A 19328-nucleotide genomic window follows, 5' to 3' on the forward strand; every position below is an offset into this window, starting at 1 on the left:
GGGGGCGGGGCCTTGCGCGCTAGCGTTGGCTTCCCCTCAGCCGGCTGTGGATCAGGGGGCGGGGCCCTGAGGAGGCGCGAAAACTCCATTGTTTGGGACTGCAGCTCAGCTAGATTCTTGGACTTCCGCGGAGGGGCGGCTTGAATCTTGTATCCCCGGGTCTTGCTCGCTTAACTTGTGCCCTCTTACCCTTGACTAGCCTACTTCCTCGACATATGATTTAGGGAATCGTGATTTTAGATTTTGAGGGTGTTTGGGAGAGGAGGCTTGGCAGCTTCAGGAAGACATTAAGCATCTTAATCTAGTCGTAACGTGAAACTCCTCCCTTCCCAGCTGTATTTGGTTGCTAGGTGAGTTGGCAGTAAGTATACACGAAGTGTGTTAGAAGGACTGGAGAGAATGAGAAAATATGATCGGTTTAAAAGAGGCATAGTGTCACGTTAAGATTTAACATTGAAGGGATAATAACATTAAATGGAAGAAACAAGTGTTCTTCTAAGTTTTGGCTTTCTAATCATTTTGGGGTCTGTTTTATTCTCTTACTGTGCACTTTTTTCTTTCTCTGGTGTGCTTTGGAAGTTAGCTTCCTCCTCCCCAAGGAAAGGTTGCTGTGAGGTTATGATTGAGCCTTTGAAAGCTTCAACTAAGACTGTACTAATACCAGTGCTTTTACCTCTACTCTGCTACCAATGATCCTTTGGGGTAGTTTCCTGGTTGGGTTCATGTTGAGTTGTGGTTCACCCTCAGAATCGTTTGGGAAATACAATTTTAAATTCAGATACCATTTTAGCCCATTTTTGTCTGATAGAAGCGGGATAGATTAGGTTTGTAAGTGATAAAGAAGTCTTTCTTTGCTATTGATGCTCAGAATACCATTTTATGGTGCCATAGGTAACTCTAGCAGTTACTCCAATTGGATGATCTTCACACTATAATATATAAATGCTGTATTTTTTTCCCTTAAGGTATAATTATGCCGAATGTATCCCTTGCAGATTTTCAGATGTCATTTGTGTCTATACATAGTGAGGTTAATGAACTAATTTCCATCTTCTGCAGGTCGTACGTGCCTTTACAAAACTCTGAGTAGCCCCACATATTTAATGGAGAATGCTGCCTGTATTGTCCTCACAGATTAATTAATGGTTTTTATGCAGTATCTTTTTAACTAAGCTTTTCTGAGTGTAATAAGGGAATAAAATTTGAAAAGCAGAGATTCAATCTAGACTACTATTTAATAACTTGAAGTTAATTCTTCATCCTAATCTTGACTTCTCATAATACTCACGTGGCTCAAATGAAAGCATTTTTAAAAAGCACAATACAGGGCCCTCCCTGGTGGCACAGCCGCTTAAAGCACAGCACTAAGAAGCTTAAGCCACCTCTGCATGAGTTCGATCCCCGCCTGCCCTGGAGGAGATCTACATGGCTCCACATGGCGCGGCAGACCACTGCTGACCAGCCCCTGCTCCCCTCAGCAGTGTACTTGGGAGATCTGCCTTTTCTGCTCCCCTCTGTCTCTGGTGAATCCTTTCACCCTCCGTATTTCTGGCCTGTACCCCAGTTCTATATGAATAAAAATAAATCTTTTAAAAAAAAAGCACAATACATACAAATGCCTAGGCTTTAGTTTGCAACTTATGAACTTATTATTTCCTTTCTGAACTTTGCCAATCAGGTAAAACCCTGAGTTGCCCCACCAACATACCTAATGGAGGAATGCTGCCTGTAAGAGGGTAAAGAAGATGACTTGAGTTTAGATTTTGATAAGACTGATCATTATTTCAATATAATCATTGAGAGAATAATAACTCAACTTCCAGTACAGTAGAGTTGGCAGGGATGGAATGAGAAATAAAACTCAGTACAGAGTCACTGTGTAAAATAGTGATGTTGTATCAGTTTGTCATTGTAAAAAAGTTACCACTTGACTTCTGTCATGTCATTTAAATAACATTGCTAAAGGTAATATTGTCTATATGGTAAGTGATTTTTATTATTTTTAGCTTCCTACATAGTGCTTATTAACCTTTTTTATTATGAAAGAAAGAATATAGAAGTTTGAACTGAAGGAGAATTGGCAAAGTTCAGAAAGGAAAGTGTTTTGTTTTTTAAGATTTATTTATGCATACAGAACTGAGGTACAGGCCAGAGGTTCAGGGGATGAGTACATTCACCAGAGAAAGTGGGGAGCAGAACAGGCAGATGTACTGCTGAGGGGGAGCAGTATGTGGGCTAGGAGAGGTCTGCCACCCTGGCCCAGGTTCAAACTGCTGCAGTGTCTTCCAGGGCCTCCTAGTGCTGCACTTTAACCCACTGCACCAGAGGGAGGGCCCCAGAAAGGAAGTTTTAAGTGGTGAATTGAATATTGGTTTAGTTTAATAATATCTTAGATTTGTGTTAGAAGAATGTGGCTTGCAGAACAAGTGGTCTAATTATTCTTTAAAGTTCTGAGGTTTGCCATTTGTTTCCGTAGTGCTTTGTTCAGTATATGAGGCTTACTTAGGTTGTTGGTATGTAGTATTTTCCTGTTTAAGATATGTTACGATAGCTTTGTGAATTAACTATGGGTTTATGCTCAACTAGTGTTGTAATGTGTGAGAAACCTTATCTATTTAAACATTCCAAGTATTTCAAACCCTATTTAAAAATTAAAAAAACTCTTAAAAGCACATACGTGCTCAAATTAATTTTTTTAAAGATTTATTTTGTACTTAACTGAAGATACCACATTTTATCCATTCTGTCATACATACGTGGGTGTTGAAATTTTACTTGTAGGGTATTAAAATTTTCTAGGGGATGGTGACAGCTGATGCTAAATTTTCTGATGAATATGAGTAGGAGTCAGGAAAAGTGGATTTCCATTTCTGGCTTCAGTTTTCCCATTTGTAAAATGATGGTAGGGAGGACATCTACACGTTAACCTGAGGGCGAGGTTCACTTTTACAGAAGAATTTCATAAAGCAGTTTTCTTTCCTCCCAGGTTGTAGCATATTCCCCCTATATTTTACTTTTTAAGATTTATTTTATTTATATATGTAAGAACTGGGGTGTAAGCCATGGGGGAAGAGCATTCACCAGAGACAGAATTCACTTACCTTATTTTAAAGGTAATGTGAGTAACTGAATGGTTTAGATTGAATAGTTAGGTATGGTCTTAAAAAAAAAAAAAAGACAAGCAGCTATATGAAGATTGTAGCAGGGACACTATTCACAAAAAAGAGGTAATTGACGTACAGATGGTTTCATTGGTAGTTTTGCAGGTCTAGGAAGGGGGAGAACTTGTCTGTTTGCTCAGTAAAGTGAAGTGCAGCATCTACCTAGAAGTAAAGGAGTGCATAATGTAGGGAATTTGAGGAGAGAAATGGTCATTTTGGAGATAAGCTTTCTAGGGAGTGTGGTAGGATTACCTGTGAGTGGTGTCCTGATAAAGTCTAGCCAGGGCTGTAGTATGTTTTCTTCAGGGTGTTCAAAAAACAACTGAGTATGACACTTTTCTTCAGATTTAGAATTTTCAGTAAAAACATACCTTGTAGATCAAAAACAATTGGAGGTTTGTGCTTATCTCTTATCTGGTTGCTTAGCAGCAACTAATTGGCCTCTGGGTGCTTTTTTTAAAAACCCTTATATAGCACTGTTTTCTTTGCATTCAAACAACTTTTTTTATCTGGGCCCTCCCTGGTGGTGCAGTCATTTAAAGCCCATCACTATAAAGCTCTCCAAGACACTGTAGCACAAGTTTGATTCCCTGCCAGGGAGGCGACCCACCTGGTATAGCAGACCTGCTGACCTGCTCCCCATTCTGTCTCTAGTGAATCCTCACATCCCCCCAACCTCTGGCTTGTACCCCAGTTCTTCTATGTGTAAATAAATCTTTTTAAAAAATTATCTGTCGGCCCTCCCTGGTGGCGCAGCGGGTTAAAACACTGCACTAAGAAGCTTAAGCCACTTCCGCATGAGTTCGATCCCCGCTTGCCCTGGAGGTGACCACATGGTGCGGCAGACCTCTCCTGACCCGCCCGCTGCTCCCCTCAGCAGTGTACTTCGTAGATCTGCCTGTTCTGCTCCCCACTCTGTCTCTGGTGAATCCTCTCACCCTCCGCATCTCTGGCCTGTACCCCAGTTCTGTATGAATAAATAAATAAATCTTTAAAAAAAAATTATCTGTCATGTCAGTCAGTATTAAGCTACTGTATTTGCTTCTCTCCCCTCTTAGCCAAACTTCTTTAGATGTAGTCTACGTCCTTACTCTCCATTTTCTTGTCTTCTGTTTGCTTTTTCATTTAGCAAATATTTTTAAACTAGATTATAGAGTTGCAGAGATAGGTAATATCTCAGCTCCTGGTCATCAGATCCAATGGTAGGTGTGTAGTGAGTTACACAGGTTTGTTCATCCTGCTTAAGTGGGCCTTTCCCCCTCTTTAGGCTATTTAAACATTGGTAATGGTAATCACTGACTGGATGCTAAATTTAGTCCCTATAATTCTTTTTAAGATTTATCTATTCATACAGGAACTCAGGTACAGGCCAGAGGTGCAAGGGGTGAGAGGATTCTCCAGAGACAGAGTGGGAAGAACAGGTGGAACTACTGAAATATAGTGCTGAGGGGAGCGGTGGGCAAGATAGGTGAGGTCTGCTGTGCCATGTGGGTCACCTCCCTGGAGGCAGGGAATCTGCAGTGGCTGGTCATAGTGTCATAGTCCTGCGCTTTAACCCTTTGCGCCATCAGGGAGGCCCTTGCTTATTTTTGATCTTTTTGCGTAGAAGAACTGGAGTATAGACCAGAGTTATGGTGGTGAGAGGGTTCCCCAGAAACAGAACCAGGTGGGTCTACTGAACTACACGGCAAGACAGGAGAGGTATGCTATGCTGTGTGTGTGTTAGTTTTCTGGCCAGAGATTGAACTCAAACCTTGGTGGTGATATCATGGAGACTTGACCCCTAGGCCACCAGGGAGACCCATGGAGTCTTGATTTCTTTCATTGGGAAATGGATTTTCTGGAGCAGTCTGAGGATTTAGGAATACTCATTACTACTGAGTGGGTTCTTCTAGACCTTTGCAGGACACATACTATGAAATGTTTTAGCATTCAGGATTAAAAAAATAATGAATGCTTGGAAAATGCTTTAAATTAAAAAAAAAAGATTTATTCATGTAAGAGCTGAGGTATGTACAGGCCAGAGGTGTAGAGGGTTAGAGTGTTCACCAGCAACAGAGTAGGAAGCAGGTCAGGCAGATTGACTGAAATACACTGCTGAGGGGAGTAGTGGTTAAAGAGAGCAAGTCTAGAGGTCTGCTGTACCATGTGGGTTAGTTCCTGGCCAGGGATTGTATTCTAGCTGTAGTGGCTGCTGAGGCTTACCCCTTTGCAATACCATGCCCCAAGTCTTAACTTTTTAGTGAGCAATTTTTCAGAATGAGATCTTCCAGGAATGCATACATTGCATTATACAAATACTTGTGCTTGGTCACATTCAGGGATAGGATGTGACTGTCTTGCTCATTACAGTTTGCCTCATACCTAGCAAATAACATTTAACAAATACTTGGAGATGAGAAAGGATTGAATTTGATAATGTAAGTAGGAATTAAACTCTTAAAACAACCAGTATTTAGTAATGATCACTATAGCAATTCTTTATATGATTTCCAGGCTTAAAACAACCTTCATTGTAATTTTCTCAATTTTTCATTACAGAATTGAAGATGTTCCTGCTCCATCTACCTCTGCAGATAAAGTAGAGAGGTAAGATTATATACATGGTAAAATTAGATTAATATCTAGAATATAAACTAAACTATATAACTTGAGGGCAGTTTCATAATTTTTAATAGCTAACAAGTTGTCCAAATGTTTCTTGAATTAATTTTGCTTTTAACTAGTATGAATTTGATTTTTTTATGATTTATTTCATGTGTTACATAATTAACATATTTACAGTAACATACTATGTAGGTTAGTATGAGTTGATAAACCTTTAAGAAAAGTTCTGAGAATGTTGCATTTGAGATTACTTTTGCTTTTGTAATGATAAGTGAACTAGCCAAGCCTTGCCAGATTAGTTCAAAAGTTTATACAAATTGTAAATTTAATGCAGCAAGTATTTGAAAAAAGTTGATGTTAATAGCATTTAACATTTGAAAAAAAAATTTCTTGCAGTATGGATGTGGATAGTGAAGCAAAGAAGCTACTGGGTTTGGGACAGAAACATCTGGTGATGGGTGATATTCCAGGCGCTGTCAATGCATTCCAGGAAGCAGCTAGTCTTTTGTAAGTGCTGTTTCTGCTATGATGTGATATATACACTTTTAAATAAATTTGAGTCATGAAAAGTTTTTTCATGGGGATAAAGAATGAAGAGTAGGGGTCCTCCCTGGTGGTGCAACAGGTTAGGAGGCAACACTGCAAGCTGGCCATAGCACTTAAGTGGGAGTTCAGTCCCTAGCCCCAGAGGTGACCCACATGACACTACAGACCTCTCCTGTCTCGCCCGCTGCTCCACTCAGCAGTGTACTTCATCACTCTGCCTGATCTACTCCCTTCTCTGTCTCTGGTGAATCCTCTCAACCGTTAAATATTTAAAAAAAAAAAAAAAATAGATTTTTAAAGGATCTGATTATCTTATTTCTGTAACTAATATATACATATGTGTGTCTGTGTGTGTATCTGAGCAATGTTAGCCTTTGATTTTGCAGAGGCACAGGTCATTTGTTTTCTAGTCATTACTACCTAGAATAGGTAGTCATTACTACCTAGCATGTCCCTGTTTTGGGACTTATCCAATTTTAACTTTTGATAAATCTTGAGTCCTAGGGAAAACACTTCAGCCCCCAAGCAAGCCATGATGGATGGTTGCCCTACTCTTAATGCTATCGCCCTATAAATTCTGAACATTATCATCAGTTGCAGCTGCTTAGAAGTTGGCAGCTACCATGAAGTGGCCCCATATAGTTCTGTCTTTGGGGGTGGAGATTTAGATTAGATTAAGATTAAGCACAAATAAACATCCTAGCTTTTTTCCTCCCAGATTCCTAGAGAGATAATGGTATTTTCACTTCTGCTACTCAAAGAGTATTTGGGAGAAAAATTTGAAATTTTTTTTAAAATTTTTTTTTTTTAAAGATTTATTTATTTATTTGTGCATACAGAACTGGGGTATAGGCCAGAGGCTCAGGGACGGTGAGAGGCTTCACCAGAGACAGAGTGGGGAACAGAACAGGCAGATCAAGAAGTACACTGCTGAGGGGAGCAGCGGGCGGGTCAGGAGAGGTCTGCCACACCATGTGGTCACCTCCGGGGCAGGCAGGAATCGAACTCATGCAAGAGCGGCTTTAGATTCTCAGTGCTGTGCTTTAACCCGCTGCGCCACCAGGGAGGGCCCTGAAATTTTTTTTTAAAAAAGATTTATTTATGCATACAAACTGGGGTATAGGCCAGAGGTACAGGGGTGGGAGAGGATTCACCAGAGACAGAGTTGGGAACAGAACCAGGTAGATTGGTGGAGTACACTGCTGAGAGGAACACTGAGACAGAAGCAGTCTGCTGTACCACGTGGGTCACCTCTGGGACAGAGTATCAAACTCACACTGAAGCTGCTGCGCTAGCTTGCAGTGCTGCACTCTAACCCAATGCGCCACTGGGGCTGGGGAGGACTCTTTTTTTTTTTTAAAAGCTACTTATGGAAGAACTGGGGTTATAGGCAAAAGGTGTGGGGAGCAAAACAGGTAAGACTGAAATACACTGTTGAGAGGAGCAGGAGTGGGTCAGGAGAGGTCTGCTGTGCCATGTGGGTCAGCTCCCTGCCCAGGTATCAAACCCATCATGCAATGGCTTCAGATAGCTTCACAGTGCTCTGCTCCCACCCATCACACCACCAGGGAGGGCCTTCAACTATTATATCCAGAGATCTTCTGGCCCATCCTATAGAGAAGATACCTATTCATTTAGTTTGCTTTTGATTATATGCCGACTATAGTAAATTGATATCATGTAGAACATACATAGACAAAAATGTACCTTGAGTTTAATTTGAATGCAAAGGAGGCGGGGGGGGGGTTGTAATTGGTTTTTTAGAAAAATGCATTATTGGAGAGGTATCATTTTAATTATAAAAATCTAGAAATGCTTTGGGCTACATGTTATTTCAGGTTTTAAATTTTGTTCATAGAGGTAAGAAATATGGAGAGACTGCTAATGAGTGTGGAGAAGCCTTCTTTTTCTATGGGAAATCACTTTTGGAGTTGGCAAGGTAAGTATGTCTTTAATACTGTAATTTGTAAGTAGAGTGTGTTTTGTATCACTTTAATGGTATGTTTATAAACTCGCTTATTGCTACTACTACTTACTGACTTTGAGATTTCACACGAACTAAGTGATAACAGTTTAACTCAGAAAAGGGAGGTTAGAAGGAGCATGAAATATGAGTTTTGAAAGGTACTTTACTTTAGGGTTATTAGAAGTAGTGAACTAACTTTCCTTTGGTGCATGGTTAATATTTGACCAAAGTCTAATAGTAGAGAGAACCTTTAAAAGCATTCAGATAGCCCAAAACAAACAAGTGAATGAAAGACAATGAGAAAATATTACCATATGAGAATGTAGTAAATCAGACAAAGGCATCTGATGTATTTCCCACCAGCATATGTTAATCAGATACGATATATTAGGGGTATACAACTAGCAAATAATCTTAATCTATTTGTAATATAAGTTCTGGTGTTTTTCCCAATTTTATAATCAACAAAGCATTCTGACTTGTGAAAATATTGCCAGAATGTTTTTGGCTATCTTGAAAAGATGGGTGATGCAATGTTTAGGAAGTAAGGTTCTGTTGTAAAGAAAATAGACACTGACCATATTTTGACAAGAGTTACCAATGCTTTTTAGGTGGCTTGATGGGGAGTATATGCTTGTTTCTTTTAGTGTTTTTATAAGCTTGATATATAGTTTTGATTCATTGCTTTTCTTTCATATGAGAACTTAAAACATTTATATTCTCTGCAGTTGTTTTTATATAATCAGACTACAGTTTTCTGTCTTAGGTTTTAGCCATCATACCTTTGGTACTTTCTCCTTTTGTTCTCCTAGAATGGAGAATGGTGTGTTGGGAAATGCCCTGGAAGGTGTGCATGTGGAAGAGGAGGAAGGAGAAAAAACAGAAGATGAATCTCTGGTAGAAAATAATGATAACATAGATGGTATGTGGAGTTGCATGTGGCATTCAAGACATGTGACATATATGTGTTGTGCACAAATGATGGAAATAGGGCTCTTTCTATCCTGGATGATCTCTTTAAGATGTCTGGGGTGGTGCCTACATCCCTTCATCTGGTTGAAACTGCAGTGGAGGAGGTAGCCGGTCACTGAAATGTACAGCAGGTTTTTGTAAATGGAAAATTTCCCAAATAAATCTTGAGTACTTAATTGATGTTCTAAGTAATATAACAACCGTAAACATTTTTCTGATGAAACATTTTAAGTCTGCAGCTCAGTTATTTTAAGCAGTGCTTTTGGAGCTTTTTAACTGTGTCTTAAAATGTTAATTTCTGAATTGAGTTTGGCCAGAGATGGAAGTCTAAGATTTAAAGGACAATGTAAAGCTTGGCATCTTCTTAGCTGATAATCAAAATATTCAAGTAAAACGAATTTAAGGAGGTTGGGTTTCTTTTGCTGTAAGTTGCTCTGCTAGCTGGGGCTTTCCCTTTGCTTTTCTCATGGGGGTAGATAATTTTTAGGACTTCTGCTAAAAGTTAAACAGGCTGTTTGAGGGTTTAAAGGGAATGTGTGTTTAGTTTCCATTTATGCCTTTATCATTAAACTCGAAGACATTTATGCTTCATGTTCTTTAACCATGTAGAGGAAGCAAGGGAAGAGTTGAGAGAACAGGTTTATGACGCCATGGGAGAAAAAGAAGAAACAAAAATTACAGAAGAGAAGTCTCTGGTAAAGCCTGAAACTGATAAAGAACAGGAGACTGAAATGGAGAAGGGTGGAAGAGAAGATATGGATATAGGTGAACCTTCAGAAGAACAACAGGAAAAAGTTGAGTCAGCTCCAAATCAAGTAACTGAAACCACTGAGGCAGCAAAAGGAGCAGCAGAACCAGAAGGATTCAGTGAAGCTGAGACAATTTCTGGGAAGCCAGAACAGGAAGAACCAGATGCTGAGAAGGAAAAATCAGTTTCTGGAACTGATGTCCAAGAAGAGTGCAGAGGAAAAGTTCAGGAAAAGCAGGGAGAAGTAATTGTGAGCATAGAGGGAAAGCCCGAAGCTTCAGAAGAGAAGCCTGATTTGACCCCAGGAAAGCTGGGCACTACAGTGGAGGTAGCAGGGCCTCTAGATCCAGTAGTTAAACCAGTGGATGTGGGTGGGGATGAGTCAAAGGAGGATAAAACTACCTCTGAAAATGAGCCAGGAAAGGCTGTTCTTGAGCAGCTAGTATTGCAAGAAGTACCTCCTGGAGAGTCACCAGAGGTGACAGCAGAGGCTACAGAAGCCTCAGCCACAAGAGCTAGATCAGAAACCTCTGAGAAACTTGGGCAGGAGGCTGCAGTTTTCCCTAAGGATGGTATATTCAATGGACTGTCAAGTGCAGGTGATCAGACTGTTACTGAACCACAGTCTGCTGCAGAAGAACTGACACAAACAAAAGATAGCTTAGGAGTAGAGGAGGTCAGGGCAGAATTGGTTAGCCAGGAGACTAAACAGTCCGTAGAAGAATCTGAGGCAGCTGGAGATGGGGTTGAGAACAAAGTAGCCCAGGGGGCTACTGAGAAATCTCCTGAAGACAAAGTTAATATAGCTGCTAATGAAGAGACAGAAGAAAGAGAAGAACAGATGAAAGAGGGTGAAGGTAACCGGGATATGCAAGAGCTGCAGTGGGTGGAGTACATTCTGGATTTGACTCACTAATCATGGGTAAAAGTTAGCCTTCCATTCAGGATTTTCCGTCTGCCTTTGGATTAGGAAAGGGCTAAATAAAAATGGGAATAGTTTAAGAAGGTTGTGAGCAAGTACAAAAGCAAGTCTTCTTTAGCTGGCTTATAAACTAACGCTTTTACTAACTGCAAAATAGGCCTTCTTTGATTTCTGAGACTTGGCTAGCAACCAGTAACAAGTTATTGTATTGGCAACATACTAGCCAATAAAGGGGGATGGAGGAGGGGGATGGTGGAGGTAGGGTACAGTGGAGTAGGCTGGCAGAGAATGCTGAATGGATGTTCACTTGCATGCCTCTGGATTTATTTAATGTTCACACAGTTCCTTTTGTCTGCTTTAGAAAGCAGGATTAGAGCAGTAGAATCCACTGAATTGGTACACTTAAACAGGCATGCCATTTAAATGAACGCAGTTAACTCTTAAATGCTCTATCCCCAGAAAATTCTGGCGTACCTCTACCTTTAGTCTTCAGGAAGTGTTTAGAGGCATATTCATGTTGGTGAGTTATCTCTAAAAGGCAACAAAAAAACCATTAGCCCTCCTGCTGCTTTCTTGCCTTAATACATGCTTGCTTTGGCTGCTAAACTGAATTTTTTCTTTTACTTAGAACATTATAAAGTACAGGTGCATTGTATAGTAATGGTCTGATTGTGACTCGGTTTCATCAAGAGTGTGAGCCTCTAATTACTTAATTGGCACGTCTGACTTGAGTTGTGCTATCATTTGAGGATTCTACTGTCTATAAGATTCATCTAACAATGGTATTAATAACTACAGGTATATTCCAATTAATCATTACATCTGTATAGTAACCAGATTGCTTCATAAATTCTCTTTTAAATTTTAGATTTTCAAAGACTCGGTATTTGCAGGTCATTCTGGGAAACTTACCTATGTGCAGGTCCCCGCACTCCAGCCAGCACAGGCAGTGATAATCAGAAGTGAACTATTGGTTAAATGGTAGTACCTTTGGTCTGCTTATTTGACTTGCTAATGGAAAAAGCACAGAACTGAATTCCACATTTCAAACAAAACCCATGTCTTCATCTGAGCAAAGTAGTAAAAGGAACCCTGCTGGCACTCTTTTAAGTTGGATTTTTGTTTTAAATATTACTTACTAATCCAGTTACAGCAACGAGGAGGTTAAGGCTCTGATCACTTGTTCAGAGTCATAAACCACAACACAGGAGGAATCTGACTCTAGATCTGACTTGAATGTGTTATTTTTCCCAAACTTGACTGCTCTGGGAGGACTTTTTTAAAAAAAGACTTATTTATTTATGCATACAAGAATGGGGTGTAGGCCAGAATTGGGGGGGTGGGGAGGTTGAAAAGAATGAGATGCGGGGAGAGCAGAACAGGCAATATCCACTGAAATACACTGCTGAGGGGAGCAGCAGGTAAAGCAGGAGACGTCTGTTGCGCCATGTGGGTTAGTTGCCTGGTTGGGGATCATACTCATACTGCAGTGGCTGGTAATAGCTTCATAGCACTGAAACTTTAATCCCTGAGCCACCAGGCAGGCCTGGAAGGGCCTTTAGTTCTTACATCCACCCTGATCCCTGCCCCCCCCCCCCATTCCAGGTTATCAAAAATTTCCTCTTATTTAAAATACTTAACATTAGCATCCATGAGCCACTTTTTTTTAGTGTGGCAATGTACTAGTCTAAGTATCATAGCTTTCTTTCTTACAAACATAGAAATGTCAAAAAGAGGTTAAGAATTTTCCCAATTCATATAGCCAGTAAAGAAGATTCAGACATTTCTGGTTCTAGGACTCAGGCTCTGTGCCTTATTTCTTTTTATGTGGCAATACTAATATGCTGAAATCTTGCACATACTGTTCTTTTAAAACCCCATTTCCTACAAACTCTTGGGCTTGTCCATATTTCTAATAAAGATAATTGATTTGTTTTAATTGTCATGCTAGGTAAGATTTGTAAATTGCAGGGTTAAAGTTTGACCATGTTCACACTACACTGTAGTGGTTACCTGACTCATCCTATGGGAGTAGATTGCTTTCACGAGTCATTTTTCAGGTTTTCACTACTTTGCTCATGTTTTGAAGAGGATATAAAATCCAGAAAATAAAACAGTATATCGCATTCTCCAAAGAGCGGTAAAAGACGCACAAAAAGGGATTCTATTTTCCAAAAAAAAAAAAAGATTCTATTTTCAAAGAAGCTTTGAAAATACTTTAACAAATCTCCTTACTGAGAATATTAAGCCAGCACCATTAATTACCCAGATAACGGTTACTAAAGTTGGAAAATGGTTGGGTTTTTTTTGGAAAATGTTTTATTCAAGTAACAAATTTCTCATAAATTTGACTTTCTCATTATACCATGGAGGTTAGTACACATTCTTAAGGAAAATTACTGTTTAAGACAGTAAAACACTTTTAATTTATTATACTTAAATTGTATAGTACAGAAATAAAATTATACAGTAGACATTATTTCCTATAAAATTTTTATGTACAAATACAATAAAATATCAACCTAATGTGGCATGAGGAGAAACAGATACCAAAATGCAGAATAGCAAGAGTATGTCATTTTTTTCCTACAAATTAGGAAAATAAATTTTATCTTTTTAGTCTTAGGAGAAATATATAGACCCTACTGTTTTTTCATATTTTGCTAGAGGATGGCTTCACTGTCGAGAGTCTCTAAAACCATCCCTTATAAGGGAACTTCATACACAAACTTCTTGGAAATTTGGGTATGGAGAGGTATGATATGTGTTCATGTATTTCAGAACCACTAAATTATATGGTCAATAGGAGAAAAGCAAATCGCATGGTAAAACAGGGCATGTATGCCATAGAGGGCAGTTGGCTTGTAACTGGCTTAGGGGACTTAAAAAATTGATCTTAACTATAATTTGTAATGTATAGGAATTTTTTGTGCCAATTCTCAGTCTGAAGCAGTAATCCCAGACAGATCAAAAGTCTTTTAACTTGTGACTTTGATTGTATAAGGCCTAATTGCCATATTTATATTGCTGTAGTGGGTTATTAGAAGGCAATATTTGAACTCTGCTGAAATTTAAAAAATGTTTAATGGAAGATGGTAGAGGTAGGTACTCTATAACCAACTTAGTAATTGCTTATAGCCCAAAAGGGCCATTTTACGTGCTTGACATTTTGAACTTAATTGCGTGCTCTCTTAGCCGGTCCATACAGGCATTTGATTTATTAAGTATATGTTAGTAAGCCATATAGGCATTTGATTTACAAATATATGTTAGTAAGTCATTATTACTATGCCTACAAATTTGTAACATAGAACTTGAATAAAATAACCAATTGTATCATACTGCTCAAATTTCTGTAAATGCTAGAGCTGGCTGGAGTCTGTGGCATGCCCATTGGTGAGAATTGGTAAAGGTCCACAGCTCTGTTGTGGAAGAGCTAATCTCTCCAGCATTCTTATTCTGAATGGATTGGAGTAATTTAACTTTTGGTGTTTTTTTTCAACCTATTAGTATAATCTAGCAAGTGGATTAAAGATACCAGGAATACTGATTAAGGAGCATTTGGCTAGTGAATAGCTAATGGGAATAGCTAATGGTAGCTAATGGTCTGAGCTTACTTTTGAAAGAGAAATACATAGCTCTGAACCAGACACATAAACTATATAGTATATGTTAGATTTGTGAACAAAAGAATTAGGCAATTACTTTTAGCTTTATAGTGAGTTCACCTGACTTGGTTGAGGATCTGGCCTGTCATTTTTAGAATACAGCTTATTTGACAGACGTTGAAATCTCTGACTAGAGAAGATAATTCTTGGTATACTCAATGAAGAATTTTTGCTTACAGAAACTGAAGGCTCAGAAGAAGAGGACAAAGAAAATGACAAAGCTGAAGAAATACCAAATGATTCAGTTCTTGAAAACAAGGTGAATCATTATGCATATAATGTCACTTGCTTCCTGTTAAGTGTGTGACTTACCCATTGTAGGGTGGCTGTCAATCGCCTCTTACTTAGGGATTGGGGACTTTTTTTCGTGCCTAGAATAGTCAGTCACCTGTTTGATTCCAGGGAATCCTGTCTGTTAAGATAAGATCCAACATATAACCTTGTTAAATATCTCTCATGAAGTGATGATTAGGGATAGAAGTTTTGTAGGGGCCCGTTATGTAAGTTTTAAGGGAAAAGTATGATTTTTGATCCTTAAAAATTTGTCTTTTTTAAACAACTATGCATCTACATTTATAATGTAAAGATGTCTGCCTTGTATTTAACCTATACCACTAATTTGGATATACTTTAGTCTCTTCAAGAAAATGAAGAGGAGGAGATTGGGAACCTAGAGCTTGCCTGGGATATGCTGGATTTAGCAAAGATCATTTTTAAGAGGTAAAATTCTTGGTGCTTATAGATTCATGCTGGGAACATGATGGTGAAAATAGAAAGTGGTTAGGATTGGGCAGATGCTATTACGGGTTCTGATTATTTTTCTTTTAGGCAAGAAACTAAAGAAGCTCAGCTTTATGCTGCACAGGCACACCTTAAACTTGGAGAAGTTAGTGTTGAATCTGGTAATGCATTTTCCATTTTATTCTCCTTTGATTCCAGTGCCACTTGCCACTGCCCATTTTCCTTAAAACCCAGCTTATACATAAATTGTGAATAGTTGATTTTATAAGGACCTCTGGTTTGTTTCATTATATTTCCTCAAGAAATCTCTTCTAAATGGAACCCTTTCAGTAGGGTCCTTATTTATTTAATTGAAGTACCATACCATTGGTTTATATCCTTATTAGTATAAGTATAGCCCCATTTCCTTTAGGCTTTGTCACTGTTGCACAGCCACCACCACTAAGCACCCATAGTCCATTGTATTTTCTTCCCAACCTGTTCTCACCTCTCCCCTGTGTTTTGTTATCATTTTGATCTATATTAAACAGGCTTCTGGAAATACTATGAAGAAAAAGAAAGCACCTTGCAGAGTGATCTGAATATTATAAGTATTATGTATTAATACTTATCATTTGCTCACTGTCCTTTTTACCTTAATTAGAGAATTATGTCCAAGCTGTGGAGGAGTTTCAGGCTTGTCTACACCTGCAAGAGCAATACCTGGAAGCCCATGATCGTCTCCTTGCAGAGACTCATTACCAGTTGGGGTTGGCCTATGGGTACAACTCTCAGTATGATGAGGCAGTGGCACAATTCAGCAAATCTACTGAAGTCATTGAGAAGAGAATGGGTGAGTGAAAGAGCCATCATTTGCTTTACATAATGATTTATAAGAATTCTTTTTTGGTAACTATTACTGATGACTTCAGCCTGTTCTTTGTAGCTGTACTAAGTGAGCAAATGAAGGCAACAGAAGGATCCCCTGCTGAATATGAGAAAGAAATTGAGGAACTGAAGGAACTGCTACCTGAAATTAGAGAGAAGATAGAAGATGCAAAGGAGTCACAGCGTAGTGGGAATGTAGCTGAGTTGGCACTGAAAGCAACTCTGGTTGGTTTGGTTTACTTTGTCTACTGATTATTAACGAACTTGACACACCTTTGCCTTAATTGACTCATCTACAGGATGGAGTATAATAGTACCTGTATGAAAGATGCTTAGTTTTGGGTGTTAAAATATTCTTGACAGGAAGGAATAGCCTAAAAAATGTAAGCTATTCTGTCAGAATTCCACTAGATTAGTGAAGTATTGAAGATTTAACTCCATATTGCCTTACACTGCTGTTGGGAATGTTAGCGAGCTTTCTAGCCCTTTGGTTTAATTTATACTTAGGCCTGGTTGGGGGAGGCAGGTGGGTATGGACAGAGGGGATAGATGATATTGCTAGTAAATAGAGACCACTAGCAAAGAGAGACCAGTTGTTTGGATGTTAGGTACCTATTAGGATTGTGGGTGAGACGAATGGTGGTTCTGTCCTTGGACCCATTGGGTTTGTCATGTGTCACGCAGGTGGAGAGCTCTACTTCAGGTTTTACTTCTAGTGGAGGAGACTCTTCAGTTTCCATGGTGGGTGTTTAGGTGATTTTTGTCCCATTACCATTATGCCTTAGTGTTTGTCTCATGTAGTTGTACATCGCTAACAAAGGTTTCATTTTCCCCAGATTGCCAGTAGAAAACCAACAGATGGTGCTTCTTCATCAAATTGTGTGACTGATATTTCCCACCTTGTCAGAAAGAAGGTAAGTCTACATGTGGGCCATTCATTTTCTGTCTCCCCAGGCTGCATCCCCCTTTCAGGAATATCTTTCCTATCTCAACATTTGGTGTTAAGATTGTAAGATTTTTGAGCTCCTGTCTCATTGGCCAAATGACTCACAGGAAAGCTGCTAAGGGGCATTGGTCAGATCAGCCCATTTTAGGAAGTGGGCAGGTAGGTTCGACAGTGGCTTTTCAGCAGCAGACCTGTGAGCCAGCTTTCTTCCCCACCCCCACTCCTGATATTTTTGTTTCCTGACTCAAATGCAGGAATTCAAACTTGGGGTTTGGTTCAGATCTCCTTGTTATCCCTACCATACCCTTCCATTAGGAAGGCTGAATTTGCAGAAACAGGTTGACTTCCTTCCTGTGACAAGAGACCCTTGGAGTTGTGAATCTATTCGCACCATAGCGGGTGGGAAGGTGTTAGGAAAGTGTTTGTTGCAGTTGTCCTTTTAAATAAAACACTAAGCACTATTGTGAAGCCTTGACAATTATATCTTTAGAGGAAACCAGAGGAAGAGAGCCCCCGGAAAGATGATGCAAAGAAAGCAAAACAAGAACCAGAGGTGAATGGAGGCAGTGGAGATTCAGTCTCCAGTGGAAATGAAGTTTCAGAAAACATGGAGGAGGAGGTGAGCCACTAAGTAGGACTCTTCCCAAACGCGCACTCCCCATCTTGAAGCTATTGGAAGTGCCTAAGTGCAGCAGCCCTTTTTAAGGACAATGATTATCCAGAAACTAGTGATTGTGGGATATAAGAATTCTCATTGACACATGGAACCTTATATACAATAATGTGGGGGGACCTCTGTTTTATTTCTTCTGACTGAAATTCAGGTTGTATGAAACGGAATGACTTAAGCTAGAGTCACTTACACCCAGACTCTTGTTTATCTTTCAGGCTCAGAATCAGGCTGAAAGCCGGGTAGCAGTAGAGGGGGCAGTGGAGGCCGGAGCTACAGTTGAAAGTACCGCATGTTGAGAAGGGTGCATGGCCTTCCTCCTAAGGGAAAGTGGTTTTGTATATAGTGTATTTTTTCACTTTTGGGGGAATTCTTTTTGTATAATTTCAATAAAGATTGTAAGCAAAGGTTGAGGCTTTGACGATTTTTTTCCCCTAAATAATGACTGGATCTGTGCCTTGGAGCACTCCAGGATTTACATAGTGGCCAAAGGTACTTCCTTTCCCCCCACACTTTTATACAGATGTCTGTTGGAAGTTCTAATTTAAGTTCTTACCTGTCTAATGTTGAGGTGGCCAACAAAAGTGTGGTTATGTGCTTCTCCCAATGGTGCTCTATTTTCTTCCATTTTAAGTACCTGACTGAACCTATCTAGCTGTTTTGCAAAACTTTGATGTGCATACTATCTTTGGATGAAGACTACAGAAAGTTAAGACTTGGTTTGAAGATCCCACTCTTTGGTGCTGATACCCTTTGGACTCCTAATAATGCCTCTTAAGCCACAACTTTGGTGGTGGTACTTGTTTTTCTATCAACTGGGGCCATATCTTGTCCTAGTTGGAGAACTCTGAAGAACACTTCAGAAGTGATCATTGTAGAGACTTGAGCTTTCTGGTTTGAAAGCAGCATTAAGAGACTGATTTTGCTGGACACTGAGATATAACTGAAAGGATTGCGGGGGGCAGGGGGTTGGCTGGCCCACCGACTTTTGTTTTCTGTATACAAAGGTTGAAATATACCAACACACTAAATTGTTACCTGTTTGCAGTTTTGACTTGTCAAATAAAGATGCTAAAAAATGGTCTGGACTTGTGTTTGTAGGATTGTTACAGAAAGTAAATGGGATAGAAATGGACCAGCAATAATTCTAATCCAGTCCAAGGGTGCTAGGGCTCAGATGGTAGTAAAGCTCTATTCCCTTAAATCCTTACCAATATCCAGGTGTGAGACCTTGACTGGGCTGCACTGGATAAATACTTGCTGTGTGCAAATCTAATTTAGAGTCAGGAAGCCTTGCTGATCCCCTTATTTTAGGAGATATTTTGTTCCCTAATACAAAAAAGTTTTTCTGGGATGGTTTTAGTAACTTGTTATAGAACCTTAGGTTTTGAATGTTTTCCTGAAGGTATCCTCTTACAGCAAGTTGAAAGCCTTTTGTTTAAACCAATAGTCATGATACCCAGACCTTATGCCCTTGCCTGTCACACAGGTCTTAAAATGATTGCTCTGGAACC

At 39.5% G+C, this 19328-nt stretch overlaps 1 protein-coding gene across 3 annotated transcripts in view; it reads left to right on the forward strand.

The window, feature by feature from the left end:
* NASP (nuclear autoantigenic sperm protein (histone-binding)) overlaps window positions 1–18876 on the forward strand; it is a 19683-nt gene extending 807 nt beyond the window's left edge. Inside the window, exons 2-15 of one of the 3 annotated variants that reach the window (XM_004678944.2) lie at window positions 5703–5750; window positions 6165–6275; window positions 8173–8253; window positions 9093–9202; window positions 9862–10857; window positions 14770–14849; window positions 15225–15310; window positions 15419–15492; window positions 15975–16163; window positions 16257–16423; window positions 16883–16939; window positions 17035–17112; window positions 17635–17763; window positions 18033–18876. In XM_004678944.2, the coding sequence (XP_004679001.1) occupies window positions 5703–5750; window positions 6165–6275; window positions 8173–8253; window positions 9093–9202; window positions 9862–10857; window positions 14770–14849; window positions 15225–15310; window positions 15419–15492; window positions 15975–16163; window positions 16257–16423; window positions 16883–16939; window positions 17035–17112; window positions 17635–17763; window positions 18033–18113 (2287 nt within the window). In that variant the 3' untranslated portion in view covers window positions 18114–18876. Of the gene's footprint in view, window positions 1–5702; window positions 5751–6164; window positions 6276–8172; window positions 8254–9092; window positions 9203–9259; window positions 10858–14769; window positions 14850–15224; window positions 15311–15418; window positions 15493–15974; window positions 16164–16256; window positions 16424–16882; window positions 16940–17034; window positions 17113–17634; window positions 17764–18032 lie in introns of those variants that run through there. The other 2 variants (XM_004678946.1, XM_012722589.1) reach the window with 2 other exon arrangements.
* The last annotated feature ends 452 nt before the right edge of the window (window positions 18877–19328 follow it).

This window comes from Condylura cristata, unplaced genomic scaffold (assembly GCF_000260355.1).
Source record: "Condylura cristata isolate star-nosed mole 26May11 unplaced genomic scaffold, ConCri1.0 scaffold00008, whole genome shotgun sequence".
NCBI lineage: Eukaryota > Metazoa > Chordata > Mammalia > Eulipotyphla > Talpidae > Condylura > Condylura cristata.